We start from the raw sequence: 12,392 nt of genomic DNA, 5'->3' as shown, positions 1-12,392 counted from the left end.
TCGCCTGGCAACAGCACATGCAGACATTCCTGCAGTCAGCATGCCAACTGTAAGCTACCCCAAAACCTGAGACATCTGTGGTAATGGGTTTTCTGGCAAAACTGCACATTTGAGTGGCTCAGACCAAGGTACACCTGTGTATTGACCACAGTGCTTGATCAGCTTGTCGACACCGAACCTGTTAGGTAGATGCATGTGCGAAGGACAGGTACGAAAAAAACCAGCCTACACAACATTTGAGAGAAATAAGCTCTTTGGGCATGTTGAACCAGTCAGGGATCTTAAATTTCATCTGAAGAAATGGGACCAGACCTTTACATGTTTAGTTAATATTTAGTTCAGTGTAATATATGCCTAGTATTACGATACATGGTCCGTTTAATGTAAAATAATTTGCGTAACAGTGGAAGCTATGGGTTGGCTATTTTGAGATAGTTAAATTAAAATAGTGGTTGGTTCGTTTTGTAGTTGGCTAGTTATCTGGCTTGATGTAGATAATTGGTTTTGGAGTAACTGTTTAAAGTATTAAGCAGATAATCAAATGTGTCTTTGCTAGCTGAATTGAGATTTTTTTGTGACAGGAATGGGCAAATTACCTTCCTCTGGAGACCACTTGCATAAAACTCCTGTAAAAAAAATAATGCTTCAATTTCTACTATAGCAAAACAATATTTTAACAAAGTCAACATGTGGTCCTTCATTAAATTTCATTTTGTATTTTTGAGCACATTTCATGTTTTGGATACCTATGTGACAAAAACAAACTGATGTGTTCCTGCTAACCATACTTTACATTTTTATATAAAGGGTCATTATGCATAACAGCTCAAACCTTTCAAAAGCTACAGTCAAATATGACTTAAATGGAAAGCTCTCATTATATGCCACCCGCTAATCACCGGACATCAGCAATTACTTGCTTAACTCTGGTTCTATGAAGGTGGCATCAATGCAATCATTGGGATTTTCATCAGGGATATACAATGGCAGGCAATCCGACAGAGACAGGCACCGGCCCGCGGAACTGGGTTTGAGAAACGCTGAGAGCGCAGACTGCATGCATCACTATCTGATCACGTTCCGCCCGCAAGGGCTCATCGGACTGCGGACCACTGAGATCTATATTGGACTATGCGTCATCGAGGGCACGCTGCCAGCCCTCCCGGACGTTGTCAACACACGGTTCCGCAAAGAAAGACAAAAAAAGATAATCGTGAACCACAGCCATGGCTGTTTTTCGCTGCTACGATCTAGTTGACGGAGACGAGAATCAAAACTATGACCAAAACAAGATGTTCCGCAGAGTGTTCAAATAACTGCCCCGAGATCATGTAACCTTCCTTTTACCACACACAAATTCATACTCCAGCTAATGTACACACATGGACCCAGTCTTTCCTTACAATCACTCAACACACACACAAAATTGCTTTTAGCCTCGGCCATCCATTACGCGTGATGTTACAGGCCTACAGACGTTGGATGGTCATATCTCGAAATGAGCGTAGGGACCAACCGAGTCGGTTAATTCAGTCCGTTCAATCCAGAGCTCATCCCCGCAAACTGCTGTTATAAAATATATGGACCAAATAACAGATGCCTGTATCAATATAGACCAAACCGTACACCTGTAGTTTCAAAACTGAAATTGTATATAGGCCTACTTAATTATATGTACACTCAAATACATGTATTTTTTTTTTCAAAGTGGCTCTATACGTCCCAAATTCGTTAAACATCTTTCACATTACCGTTCAGATTTCAGCAGTAGTAATATAGCTTTGTTTAAGACGACTGATCTGAATGAATGAACCGAATCCGCTCGCGCCCAGTCAGCTTGTGATGAGCAGTATACTTTTGATTTGTTGACCAGGCATGTCCGTTAAGCCTCATTCACAAAGTCCAAATGGGTGTGAGCAATAAAGAGGTTTCTTTAAGCAGGCAGGAGCAGGCTACACCTGTGCGAATTCCGGAAGTAGTGACGTACGGAGAGCTGTAGTTTGCGTTATGTTCCGCTGGACGTTGCGTTGCGTAGGTCTGGAATCCGACCCGAAAATCTAGTGTAACTTGATTTGATAATGAGTATATAATTTCTCTAGTCTAGAGGCAAGCACAGAGTAGATGCACATCAGTTTAGTGACTTAACTTGTAGCCTCTCCAGCGTTGTTAAGTTTGTTTTCCCTCAATTGATAATCAGAAAACTTTGTCGGATAGCCTATAAATTATGTCTAAAGTTCTTGCGGGAATTATACCAGACGAGGCAGTCTTCGCAGACTTTAGAAGACAAGCCTTGTCAATGGACAATTGGTGTAGCAAATATGACAAGAACGGAATGGAGGTCTGGGTTGAGGTTCCCTCTACAACATCCTCCCAAAGAAACGGCCCCAAAGTCCATAAGATAAAGGTAAGAACACTTTGGCTTCATTGACTCAGCTGTCGATTTCCTGAAGTATGTAGTCTGATGTTCGAGCACTTTAACTGAAAAAATAAAGTAATGGCCATAAAAATCTGTCGAATTGTTTGCCTAAAAATGCTCTATATTCAGTCAACTATTTAAAAAAAAATAAGGGCATAGTTTCTATTCCCTTACGAATCACTAAATCAGAATATTGAATTAAGGACAATTCTGTTGTGCCCAGCTTTCCGAGGACTCATGCTATCTCCTGTCTTGACATTTCCATGCCCCTCGGTGACAATTTTCTTATTGCACACCGGCTTAAAAACACCCTTTGGTTTTCTGTGTGACAGAATTGGCTCAAAAACACCGGGTGTTTCCAACTCTCCGTGACTGTTAGTGTGTCTTATTGTAGTCAATGACAGATACCTAATATTTACTTCAGTGCTCTATTTCGCTGTTCTGGGTTTCAGTGCAGAATGAGCATCACGGATGTGTCCGCTGCCACCATGTATGACGTTATTCACGACGGCCAGTATCGCAAGTCTTGGGACCCGGCCATGTTGGAGAGCTTTGACATTGCCCGTCTCTCCCCGAACGCGGAGGTGGGCTACTACTCATGTGAGTCCCTCTTATCTGTTCCAGTTTGTGTGATGTTCCACATTCCACTGTAGTTGCCTCATCTCAGTGCAAGAACCCGTCAGGTCAAATTTAGGGTTGGACTTTGAACCTCTGGCAAGCTAAGGCGCTAAGACGAAGTGACTGAGGGGGCCGTTAAAAATGGCAAGGGGGCTAATCGTTTTTTTTGGCTATTTTTCGTTTGGGTATTTAAAACTTAAAATGTGTGTGTGGGGGGGGGGGGGGGGGGGGGCAGAAAATACAACTGAGGCCCCCTCGTGGGTGCCGGTTCTGACCCCTGGGTCAGACCTGAACACAAGTGAATATCTGCAGGAAATCTGGTTACGGACTTGTATTGTATTTATTCCATTACACCGTTGCTTCCAGGAGTCCTTTACTCTGTGGTGACACTTCACATTTCCACTTTTTGTCATCTTTCACTCCGTTGGTTCAGTCCACATTGGTCCACTCATGCTGCCCTCATAGTTTCAGATAAGACACGAGGTACCTGGTTTTTAAAGTGTATTTATAGTCAACATGAGTGCATTTGCTGACTCTGTTGATCCATGGGGGGGAGGGGTAGATGTTTGTAGGAAATCTCTCATCAAGTCGTTTATTGTTTATTTGTATTCCTCTTCAGGGCTGTGTCCGAAGCCGCTGAAGAACCGAGACGTTGTGACGCTGCGTTCGTGGCAGGTGGCGGGTGACGAGTACATGATAGTTAACTACTCCGTCAAACATCCGGTGTGTGTTTCCACCTCCTCTGGCACCTAGCAACCATACATACACAACCGTTCAAAGGTTTGGGCTCACTTGGAAAGGTTTTATGGGATGTCCACATCGGCATGGTATGCTCAGCAACCATCAGTCCGGTGTTCAAATGGCATGTTGTGTTTTCAGAGTGTTATCATTTTAAAAGGAATTATGTTAGCACAGCTGAACTGATTAAAGAAGCGGTAAAACTGGCCTTTAGACTAGTTGAGTATCTGGAGCATCAGCAATTGAGGGTACGATTACAGGCTTATAATGGCCAGAAACAAATGACTTTCTTCTGAAAGCTGTCAGTCTATTCTTGTTCTAAAACTGAAGGCTATTCCATACGAGAACTTGCCAAGAAACTGAAGATCTTCCGTCTCTAACCAGAATTGAAAGAGGTGTGGGAGGCCCCGGTTCACCACTGAGGTTCACAAGTACATCAGAGTGTCTAATTTGAGAGACAGACGCCTCACAGGTCCTCAACTGGCTGCTTTATTAAATAGCACCCGCATAAAACACCAGTCTCAACGTCAATAGTGGAGAGGCAACTCCAGGATGCTGGCCTTCTAGGTAGAGTTGCAAAGAAAAGGCCATATTTCAGACTGACCAATAAAAAGTGTTATAGACAGACAAATCTAAGTTTGAGGTGTTCGGATTACAAAGAAGAATATTCCAGACCAAATGAAAAGATGCTGGAGGAGTGCTGGACTATGCAAGAACTATTTAGGGAAGAAGCAGTCAGCTGGTATTCTGTCTATAATGGAGTGGCCATTACTATCACTGGATCTCAACCCTATTGAGCTGTTGTGGGAGCAGCTTGACCCTATGATACGTAAGAAGTGCCCATCAAGCCAATCCAACTTGCGGGAGGTGTTTCAGGAAGCATGGGGTGAAATCTCTTCAGATTACCTCAACAAATTGACAACTAGAATGCCAAAGGTCTGCAAGGCTGTAATTGCTGCAAATGGAGGATTATTTGACGAAAGCAAAGTTTGAAGGACACTATTATTATTTCAATTATAAATCATTATTTCTAACCTTGTCAGTTACTATATTTCCTATTCATTTGAGCTATATTCCCTATCAAAACATGGAAAACAAGGACATTTCTAAGTGACCCCAAACATGTAAATACATCTGTCTTCTCCATTCCTACAGCTCAATGTCAGCTGCCATCCCAATGTGGATTCATGCGTGTTTTTAGTCCAATGTTTCTAATAGTTCAGTGACTGATAGTTATTGAGTGCTGCTGTAAATCATCGCTCAAATGCCCCAAATCTCTGCTGATTTTGCTGTTTCTTTGTCCATCTCAGAAATATCCCCCCAAAAAGGACCTTGTGAGAGCCATCTCCGTCCTCACGGGCTACCTGGTAAAGGCCACAGGACCCAATAGCTGCTCCTTCACTTACCTCTCACAGGCTGATCCCAAAGGTGAAACCCGTACAGCAACATTTGTATGTTGAGACCCAGCTTCAGCTAAGCGTTTGGATCCCCTGTATGGGTCGGCCATTCTCCGTTAAAAGGCATTTGATATAGAGAGTGATGTACACGTAGTTGCTGTGGTATGACTTTATTTTGTATATTTTGTATTTCAGGTTCTCTTCCAAAGTGGGTGGTGAACAAAGCGTCCCAGGTTTTGGCACCCAGGGTATGTGAAAGAGATCAATGTTGTCACTGTCCTTTCTCCTGTTACATGTTACATCTGTTTTGGGTTTGCCAACAGATTTAAGACAGATTTTTAGTTAGACTCCTTTAAGATGGTGAAGGTGTGTAATCCAAGCACAGGGAGTTTGGGTTCCAAGTCTCCTAAACGACAATGGTAACCATAGAAACACACTGTAAGGTCTTGTCGTGCTTTTGGGTTGTCAGCGTTTTGACAATGAAGTCTCTCATGCTGAGCGACTGAGTCTTAGCAGCCCGGTAGAACCGGTTTTGCTGGCCACATAGCGCATGCAGCTTTAAACTATTTAGGACAAGGTGTATCTTTGTGAGTGAAACCAAGATCATATGGCTCAGAGCCAAAATCTGAATGGAATCCTTGACCTATTGATTAATGATCAACAGCTAAAAGCCTTTCAAAAGCCGCGATGAATAGAATTCAGCTCACGTTTATTATCTGTTTGACACAATTTTACCATAGGAATGAACAGAACCAGATAAAATCATTATTTCTAACCTTGTCAGTTACTATATTTCCTATTCATTTTGCTATATTTCCAATTCAAACTCATTTCATGTTATGTTTTCATGGAATACATATATAGGGTTAAAACTAAGACTCAAAACTTTCCTTTTCAACTTTTTTGGAAAGGAAAGAAAAAGGTGCAGTGGTCTCTTAATTCTTTCTGGAGATGCATACATAATCTCTGGTTCTGTCCATTCCTATGATGAAGTTGTTACCAAAGAAATCACACTTAAAATTTACACGTTGGGGTGTGGGCAGGACTGTGGAAAACAGGCCCAGTGAATCTGAGCCTCAGGTCTACATCTCTGACGTGATCATCTCTGCCCACAGGTTCTGAGATGTGTGCACAAGGCGGGCCAGAGCTACCCGGACTGGAAGGCGAAGAACTCTCCGGAGAGGAAGCCCTGGTTGTACCCCGAGCAGAGCACCCTGCCCACGATGGACCCGGCCGAGCTAACGCTCCAGCGGGGAGACTCTCTGGAGAACGTCGACGAGAGTTCCAAGCTGGACGTTCAGGAGAGTGAAAAAGCCGAGGACAGCAGCTGATCACATTGGTCGGAAGGGATGAAGTTTAGCCAAGAGAGGACATATGGATAGACTTAAAGACTCAACATCCTCAACCTCTCCCTGGCACATGTACCCAGTTGTTTAAGCTTTACAATCAACCCCCGATATATTGTATTTATCCCGTTACTAAAATACAGCTCGTTCATCTACAGATGATGAGAAAGTGAACTGTTTACAACTTTGGCCTCATGGAGCTGAATAACATCAACGAATGAAGAGTAGTGATTCTGTTTGGTCCGATCCCCTTGAACTGATCTTTCAACCACTGCCAGTGCCAGACAGTTCACTAGCAGCAGTGTTATCTACAGGAGTTGCTTTCTGATTGTTACATACAGCTACTTAGTAACAGAATTATCAGCTCTTTTTATTTTAACAGCCGTGCCTCATTGTCTTTGATAAAATGTTATATGAGGCTTAGAATGATTCAGAACAAAGATATAGAATATCCAGGCTGCTTCACTCTCTGGGTGTAATTTACAGAGAATAGAGATGTATTTTCTATTTTTGTAGTGAAATGTTATGGAACACTTTTCAGTGGTTTCTAAGTGGTGACATCAGTGGTAACCAAGAGTTTGATTGGCAGCCTCCCTTACCCATGTGGATAGACAGAGTGCCCTGTCATTATCTAGATTCTCATTTTGAAATTGGTATTTGTTTAAAGCTTGTGCAATACGGGAGGGAGGAAATTGAATGAATTCTATTGCTGGTTAAGCAAGTCTTGGTGTTGCTGTAGACACTGAATATAGGGAAAATGAAAAACATTTAAGAAATATCACACGTGGCATTTTAACATGTGCTGAGTAAGTTGTTCACAAAGGGAACTGTATGATTTGTGTTATTACCTGAAGGATTAGAATTGAATCGCTATGTAGCCTAGCAGCAGAACATCTGACCAGTCACCACATGGTTGCTCGATTGAATCCCTAACTTGGCAAGATGAAACATAGGTCTGTCCCTGAGCTGGTCAGTTTGCCCTGACAAGCCCACAGTCCACCACAAGAAGCCAAACTTCATTTGGAAACTGAAACATCATCCTTTTGCATTACTGTCTTGACAGCCTGCAGGGTTCCTGAAATTAGCCTCGCAAACGGAGTTCTTGAACTTGAAGTAATTATTTTAATAAACCTCAGATATGTTGCATGTGTGTGTGTGTGTGTATGAGAGAGACAACACCCCCAAACGTAATGGTGGAGTAGAGCATGTTGACACTGCTGTGTCAATGAGGCAATGACTGTTTTTGTCAGGGAGTGTTGGTCTTATCAGATATACTGGGATCAAACTGGGGTTGTGGGTGTAGCATGACTCAGCCAACATGCTCAGTAGGCATCTGAAACAATGTAATTACTTCCTGAATGATAAAGGAAGAAACAGATGTCACTGAACATTAAATAAATAACTGATTGGCGATAAGACGTAGAGTAATTTTTTTTTAATTTAGTCTACTAAAAGTGTGTCACAGAAGTTAGGAGCGCTAAAGAGGTGAGTCATAAATATCCTACCTCCATTTTACAGCCATTAAGGAAATGGAGTGTAGTTAATCATTACAATTCTATTAAAACATTGTTAAAACAGACTTGGAACTCATTCCCTCAAAATAAGCGAGGGACCATCAACAACAGCACACAGCACTTCAAACGTGATTTTAATGTAGTGGTCTAAACCCAAGGCCTTACAACACTACGGTCATAGTTGAATGAGACGTTTTGGCACCTTAGCAGTTGACACACCATATAAAGTATCGTCAAAGGTTTACTTGAAGAGTGTAATTACAGTCTGTGAAAACAAATGCTGTAGTCTTAGAAGATCTCTCAACAGTTCATATGAAATTACATACTTTACACTGTGTCAAGGCACAGAAGGACCTTGGTGCATTCCACAAATGTTATATAACATCATTACATGCAAACATACAGTAGGGGTATCCAGTTTTGCAACTTATTCAGACTGGATCAGAGGTGAACAAAAGCAGGTTGGTTAGCGTATTCAACAAAGGACTGCTAGCTTCATTCCTGTCATCGTCACTCAATCCATTCAGTGATGACGGCTTCCCTTAAGAATACTTGGCCTCGAACGTTCACCTCAGCTAATATAGATTTCATCTCAAAGTACTGGAAATCATCTAAACATTTTACACAATATTAAGCTCCAGGCACCCAAAAACACAGATCCTCCGTACTCGTAATGACTCTTCACAAGATGCAGAGTGTATTAGCCTCACAGAGGACAGTGTGCCTGGTCCGTGCGTGACTCACTGTGAGTCAACAGCTGATGCCCTCCCAGTAGCTCAAGCGGTGTGTGTTCTTGTATGCGGTGGCAGCAGGGTGGAATGCAAAGTATTCATGTGGTCCGGGCGTAAGTGTGAAGGGACATGTTAGTCATAGTTCATTCACTCATGAGCTGAAACTGAGGGGGGGGGGGCACCAGGAACATACCTGTCTGTCCACCAAGGATGTCAATTCCTATGAAACTAATACACTCAAACTCTCCCAACTCTGAACTCTTCTGCCGCCTAGTGCACAGTCCGTTCCTTCTGTCTCTGGTAATCTAGGGAACAAGTTACATAAGAGCTCTTCTATAACTTCACAGGTAGGAGAGGAGATAAAACGCAATCTTAGGCACCTTCTAATCACCACATGGTGAAGGAGGTTAGAGCAACACTTACTGTAGGGAAAGTAGCGTACCCTCATCAGAATCTCTCTGGTAGTCTTCAAGATGTCAACAGCCTGAGGGGAAGAAACACTTTAAAACATGTTAAATATCCTCAGAATGTCATGATGTCCAAGTCGGGGTTATGGCCTTGCCTCACCAGAACAACTCCCAAGGGCCTATGAGCAGGGGGGAAATGTTTCCCTCACGTTAGAAGCAAATCAATTGGTCCCCCGCACAATAATAAGAATACTTTGCAAACGTTTTAAATGCCCCCCCCCCCCCCGCCCCCGACTATGCTACTCATTGTAAAGGTTGTACTAACATCTACAACATCTACAAATCCCTGGCAGATTTGGGAAGGTAGCCCTGTCCTCCGATGCACATTTCAAAAAGCCAGTCCTCAATGCACCACTCGCTCAACGAGGAACGTTTGCCCGCGCATATACGTGCCGGGAGGAGAGCGCATCCCCTGGCCAACAAACACGACTGATCATGCAGGCGCCGATCATAAGGCAGTCCTGTCTGACATACCAACCAGTCAACCCATTCAGGGCCTGATGTGGGACACCCGGGCACAGTCCATAGGTCAGCACCGAGACTATCCCTCCTCGCCAAAACCATACTGAACGATAGTGACTTACACTAGTGCGCCACCCGGTGGCTCATAAGAAACCATGTCTAGAAGTGAGAAATGGATGCCTGAAAATTGTGAACCTTAGAATTTTAGTTTAGACATGTTTCTACAGTCCCACATTACTGACCCTGGAGTGCTCGATGTCCTGGAAGTCCACTTCGTTGACAGACAGAACTTGATCTCCCTCCTGAAGCCCTGCCCTGTGGGCGTCCGAATCTGGGACCACCTATCAACATACACACACAGAGATTCAAATGAATGGAGGGAGGGAAAATGCTAACATTTTAAGAAGTCTGAGAAGTGTGGGCCAGCTAAATGAGCCTGGGTTGTACAGTTGCATCTTCATCCCCTCTTGCTCTTACACACACCTTGGAGATGAAGATTCCCAGCTGGGAAGCCTTTCCCCCACGAATGTTGAAGCCCAGCTGAGCCCCTGGAGGTTTCTTTAAGACAATGGTGCGGGGCAGGAATTTGGTCAACTCATTGTTGTAGTCAGGATGGTGCATCCGCTATGCAGACAGACGGGAGATAGATGCAAAAAGCTTAAAGATATGTGGTGGTGAACGAGACTGAAAGCTGAGTGTGACAGGATTTGGATGTCGGACCTCCTGCGGGGGTATCCATGTTGGCGGGCTCTCATAGGACGGCAAGAAGACCACAGGGAGTTGGTAGTCATCATATGGAATCTTTTGGTCCATGGTTTCAAAACCTATTGGTTAAATGACAGATAAATAACTTTCCCAAATGCATTGGCTTCTTTAAAATTAGTGGATTTAAACTCACATCAAATTCCATTACCAGCTCTGCCCTTAGTCGCTGTCTTTTTCGCGTTAAAAGTCTGTCCAGCCATTTAGCAAACCGGCTCTATAACAAGTCAGCTCGCTGGAAAGCTATCGTTATCTAGCTTGGTAGTTCGGCGGTAAAGGGCGGTTTAACGATTCTAACAAAATGCGTATATCATATAAACCACCGACTGCTTAACATTTTCATAGCTACCGAAAAGACAGCTAAATTATGATAATCTAGAAGCTAGATTGAAGTAGCAAAAACAATCTTACCAGGCAAAAAAGACCAGCTACTACTTCCTGTTCAAGCCACGCCCTTCTGTCGCATTGTCACCATCGCCTGGAGCCTAGCCATGGAGGCACTGGCTCCTACAGTATAATAGAAACAGTAAAACCAAACTAAAAATACATTTTGTTTAGTTAAGGTACATTCTTATAAGGGAAGGTTGATCTTCCATTTCTAGCTCTCTCCAACGGTTATTGTGCCGTCTTTGTGTCGACTGGTGCAAAAGACACTGTCTCCTCTATATATCCTTTGCTTTTTTGTTCTACAGCAACTTTTTTCAAATACCAAAAATATATTTCTAATTATTTTGTAGATTGTTTTGCTTTTAGATAGCAGCCAACGAAAGGCAGTAGGTACCCCAGAGGCTTCTAGATTGAATCCCCGATCTAGCAAGATGATAGAGAATTCGTTCAGCATCAATTAATTTAATTAGCTACTTGTCTTTTGTTTGACTTTGGACAGCAGTTAGCTACACGGCATGAAAATAGAATTTTGACTCACTGCAATAATAGAACTCCCTAAATTAGAAAAGGGGTGTTCCTTGGTAATCACCCCGTTATCAAGGAACGCCCTCTTTACGCCAGCGTAGTAAGACCATCGTCCGGTGGGCGGAGGGCTTTTCTGTGTTGCCTGCAGAGGACTGGTTGCACTTCTGTCAGTAGCCTGCAGATGACACTAGTGCTTCAAGCTGTAGCCATCATTCTGGGACTTGTGCTACCCTCTATGAATGACAGATGGTAATATCTCCGCAATTACATGTATTTATGCGGGAAGGATTATTACAATTGCTGGTAAAGGGCATTAGCTAAAGGATCCTCCAAAAATAGTTCAACGTACAAAGATCAGGTTGGTGAATGGAATTGCATATTCAATTATAACACGTTCATATTGGCCACGGAAAGAAGAGCCAGTTATTTTTGAGACCATTAAAGGGTCAAATGCATGCTTTGTGAAAACCATTGTGTGGTCCTGTAATGTAGCTGAAAGAGATTTACTCTATGTCAGTAACAACTTGCTTGGATGAAATCCTGCTCAGTTCCCTTTTTCAGGGTTCACTGCAGATTTTTAACCCTTACTTTAGCAGGAAACTTGACTGAGAACACAGTGTAACTTACAGCGACAACCTGTGGAACGATTTGGGTTAACTACCTTGCACAGTAACCTAACAATTCACCTTAAAGGCTCTGGGATTCACTGAAAATAGATCTCTTGGTGACCAGAGAGATGATCTAACCCGTAGGATACCTGACATCTTCCACATCCAAATAAATACAGTGGTTTTATTATGTACAATACGCTCTAAATATTGTAGTAGCATTATTTTTAAACACTATGGTAGGAGGTATATGACCAATAGCTGTTCTTAGCCACGATACAATGCAGAGTGCCTGGACACAGCACTCAGCTGTGGTATATTACCAATATATCACAAACCCCCAAGATCCCTTATTGCAATTATAAACTGGTTAGCAACACAATTTTGGGGTATAAAGCAATGTGATGTCATACCCGTGGTA

General features: G+C 42.9%; 2 protein-coding genes across 4 annotated transcripts; one reads left to right on the top strand and one right to left on the bottom strand.

Annotated features, from left to right (window-relative positions):
• Nucleotides 1-2,004: 2,004 nt before the first annotated feature.
• stard14 (START domain containing 14) lies at nt 2,005-7,661 on the top strand. Its single transcript, XM_010902998.5, has 6 exons — nt 2,005-2,404; nt 2,869-3,016; nt 3,654-3,757; nt 5,083-5,200; nt 5,365-5,417; nt 6,285-7,661. The coding sequence occupies exons 1-6, from the start codon at nt 2,225-2,227 to the stop codon at nt 6,498-6,500; spliced, it is 819 nt and encodes a 272-aa protein (XP_010901300.3). The 5' UTR covers nt 2,005-2,224; the 3' UTR covers nt 6,501-7,661.
• Nucleotides 7,662-7,935: 274 nt separating this feature from the next.
• pdzd11 (PDZ domain containing 11) lies at nt 7,936-10,972 on the bottom strand. 3 transcript variants are annotated; one of them, XM_020045811.2, is made up of 6 exons: nt 10,863-10,972; nt 10,410-10,513; nt 10,173-10,313; nt 9,932-10,030; nt 9,184-9,244; nt 7,936-9,065 (listed from the first exon to the last, which is right to left on the bottom strand). In XM_020045811.2, the coding sequence occupies exons 2-6, from the start codon at nt 10,500-10,502 to the stop codon at nt 9,031-9,033; spliced, it is 429 nt and encodes a 142-aa protein (XP_019901370.2). In that variant the 5' UTR covers nt 10,503-10,513; nt 10,863-10,972; the 3' UTR covers nt 7,936-9,030. The 3 variants fall into 3 exon arrangements, with proteins under 3 accessions (XP_019901370.2, XP_010901287.2, XP_019901371.2); XM_010902985.3 differs by lacking the exon at nt 10,863-10,972 and adding an exon at nt 10,603-10,851; XM_020045812.2 differs by lacking the exon at nt 10,863-10,972 and adding an exon at nt 10,588-10,685.
• Between the last annotated feature and the right edge of the window lie 1,420 nt (nt 10,973-12,392).

Source organism: Esox lucius, chromosome 4 (genome assembly GCF_011004845.1).
Source record: "Esox lucius isolate fEsoLuc1 chromosome 4, fEsoLuc1.pri, whole genome shotgun sequence".
Taxonomy (NCBI): Eukaryota; Metazoa; Chordata; class Actinopteri; order Esociformes; family Esocidae; genus Esox; species Esox lucius.
This window is presented reverse-complemented; position numbering and strand designations above follow the sequence as displayed.

What these genes read in the sequence shown, in the direction of transcription:
- stard14 (XM_010902998.5), top strand. Translation starts at nt 2,225, where the DNA reads ATGTCTAAAGTTCTTGCGGGAATTATACCAGACGAGGCAGTCTTCGCA. An exon ending in GGAGGTGGGCTACTACTCAT is followed by an intron (nt 3,017 to 3,653) that starts GTGAGTCCCTCT and finishes ATTCCTCTTCAG; the next exon opens with GGCTGTGTCCGAAGCCGCTG. An exon ending in CTCACAGGCTGATCCCAAAG is followed by an intron (nt 5,201 to 5,364) that starts GTGAAACCCGTA and finishes TTTGTATTTCAG; the next exon opens with GTTCTCTTCCAAAGTGGGTG.
- pdzd11 (XM_010902985.3), bottom strand. Translation starts at nt 10,654, where the DNA reads ATGGCTGGACAGACTTTTAACGCGAAAAAGACAGCGACTAAGGGCAGA. An exon ending in TGGGAATCTTCATCTCCAAG is followed by an intron (nt 10,031 to 10,172) that starts GTGTGTGTAAGA and finishes GTATGTTGATAG; the next exon opens with GTGGTCCCAGATTCGGACGC. An exon ending in GGTACGCTACTTTCCCTACA is followed by an intron (nt 9,066 to 9,183) that starts GTAAGTGTTGCT and finishes CTTGTTCCCTAG; the next exon opens with ATTACCAGAGACAGAAGGAA.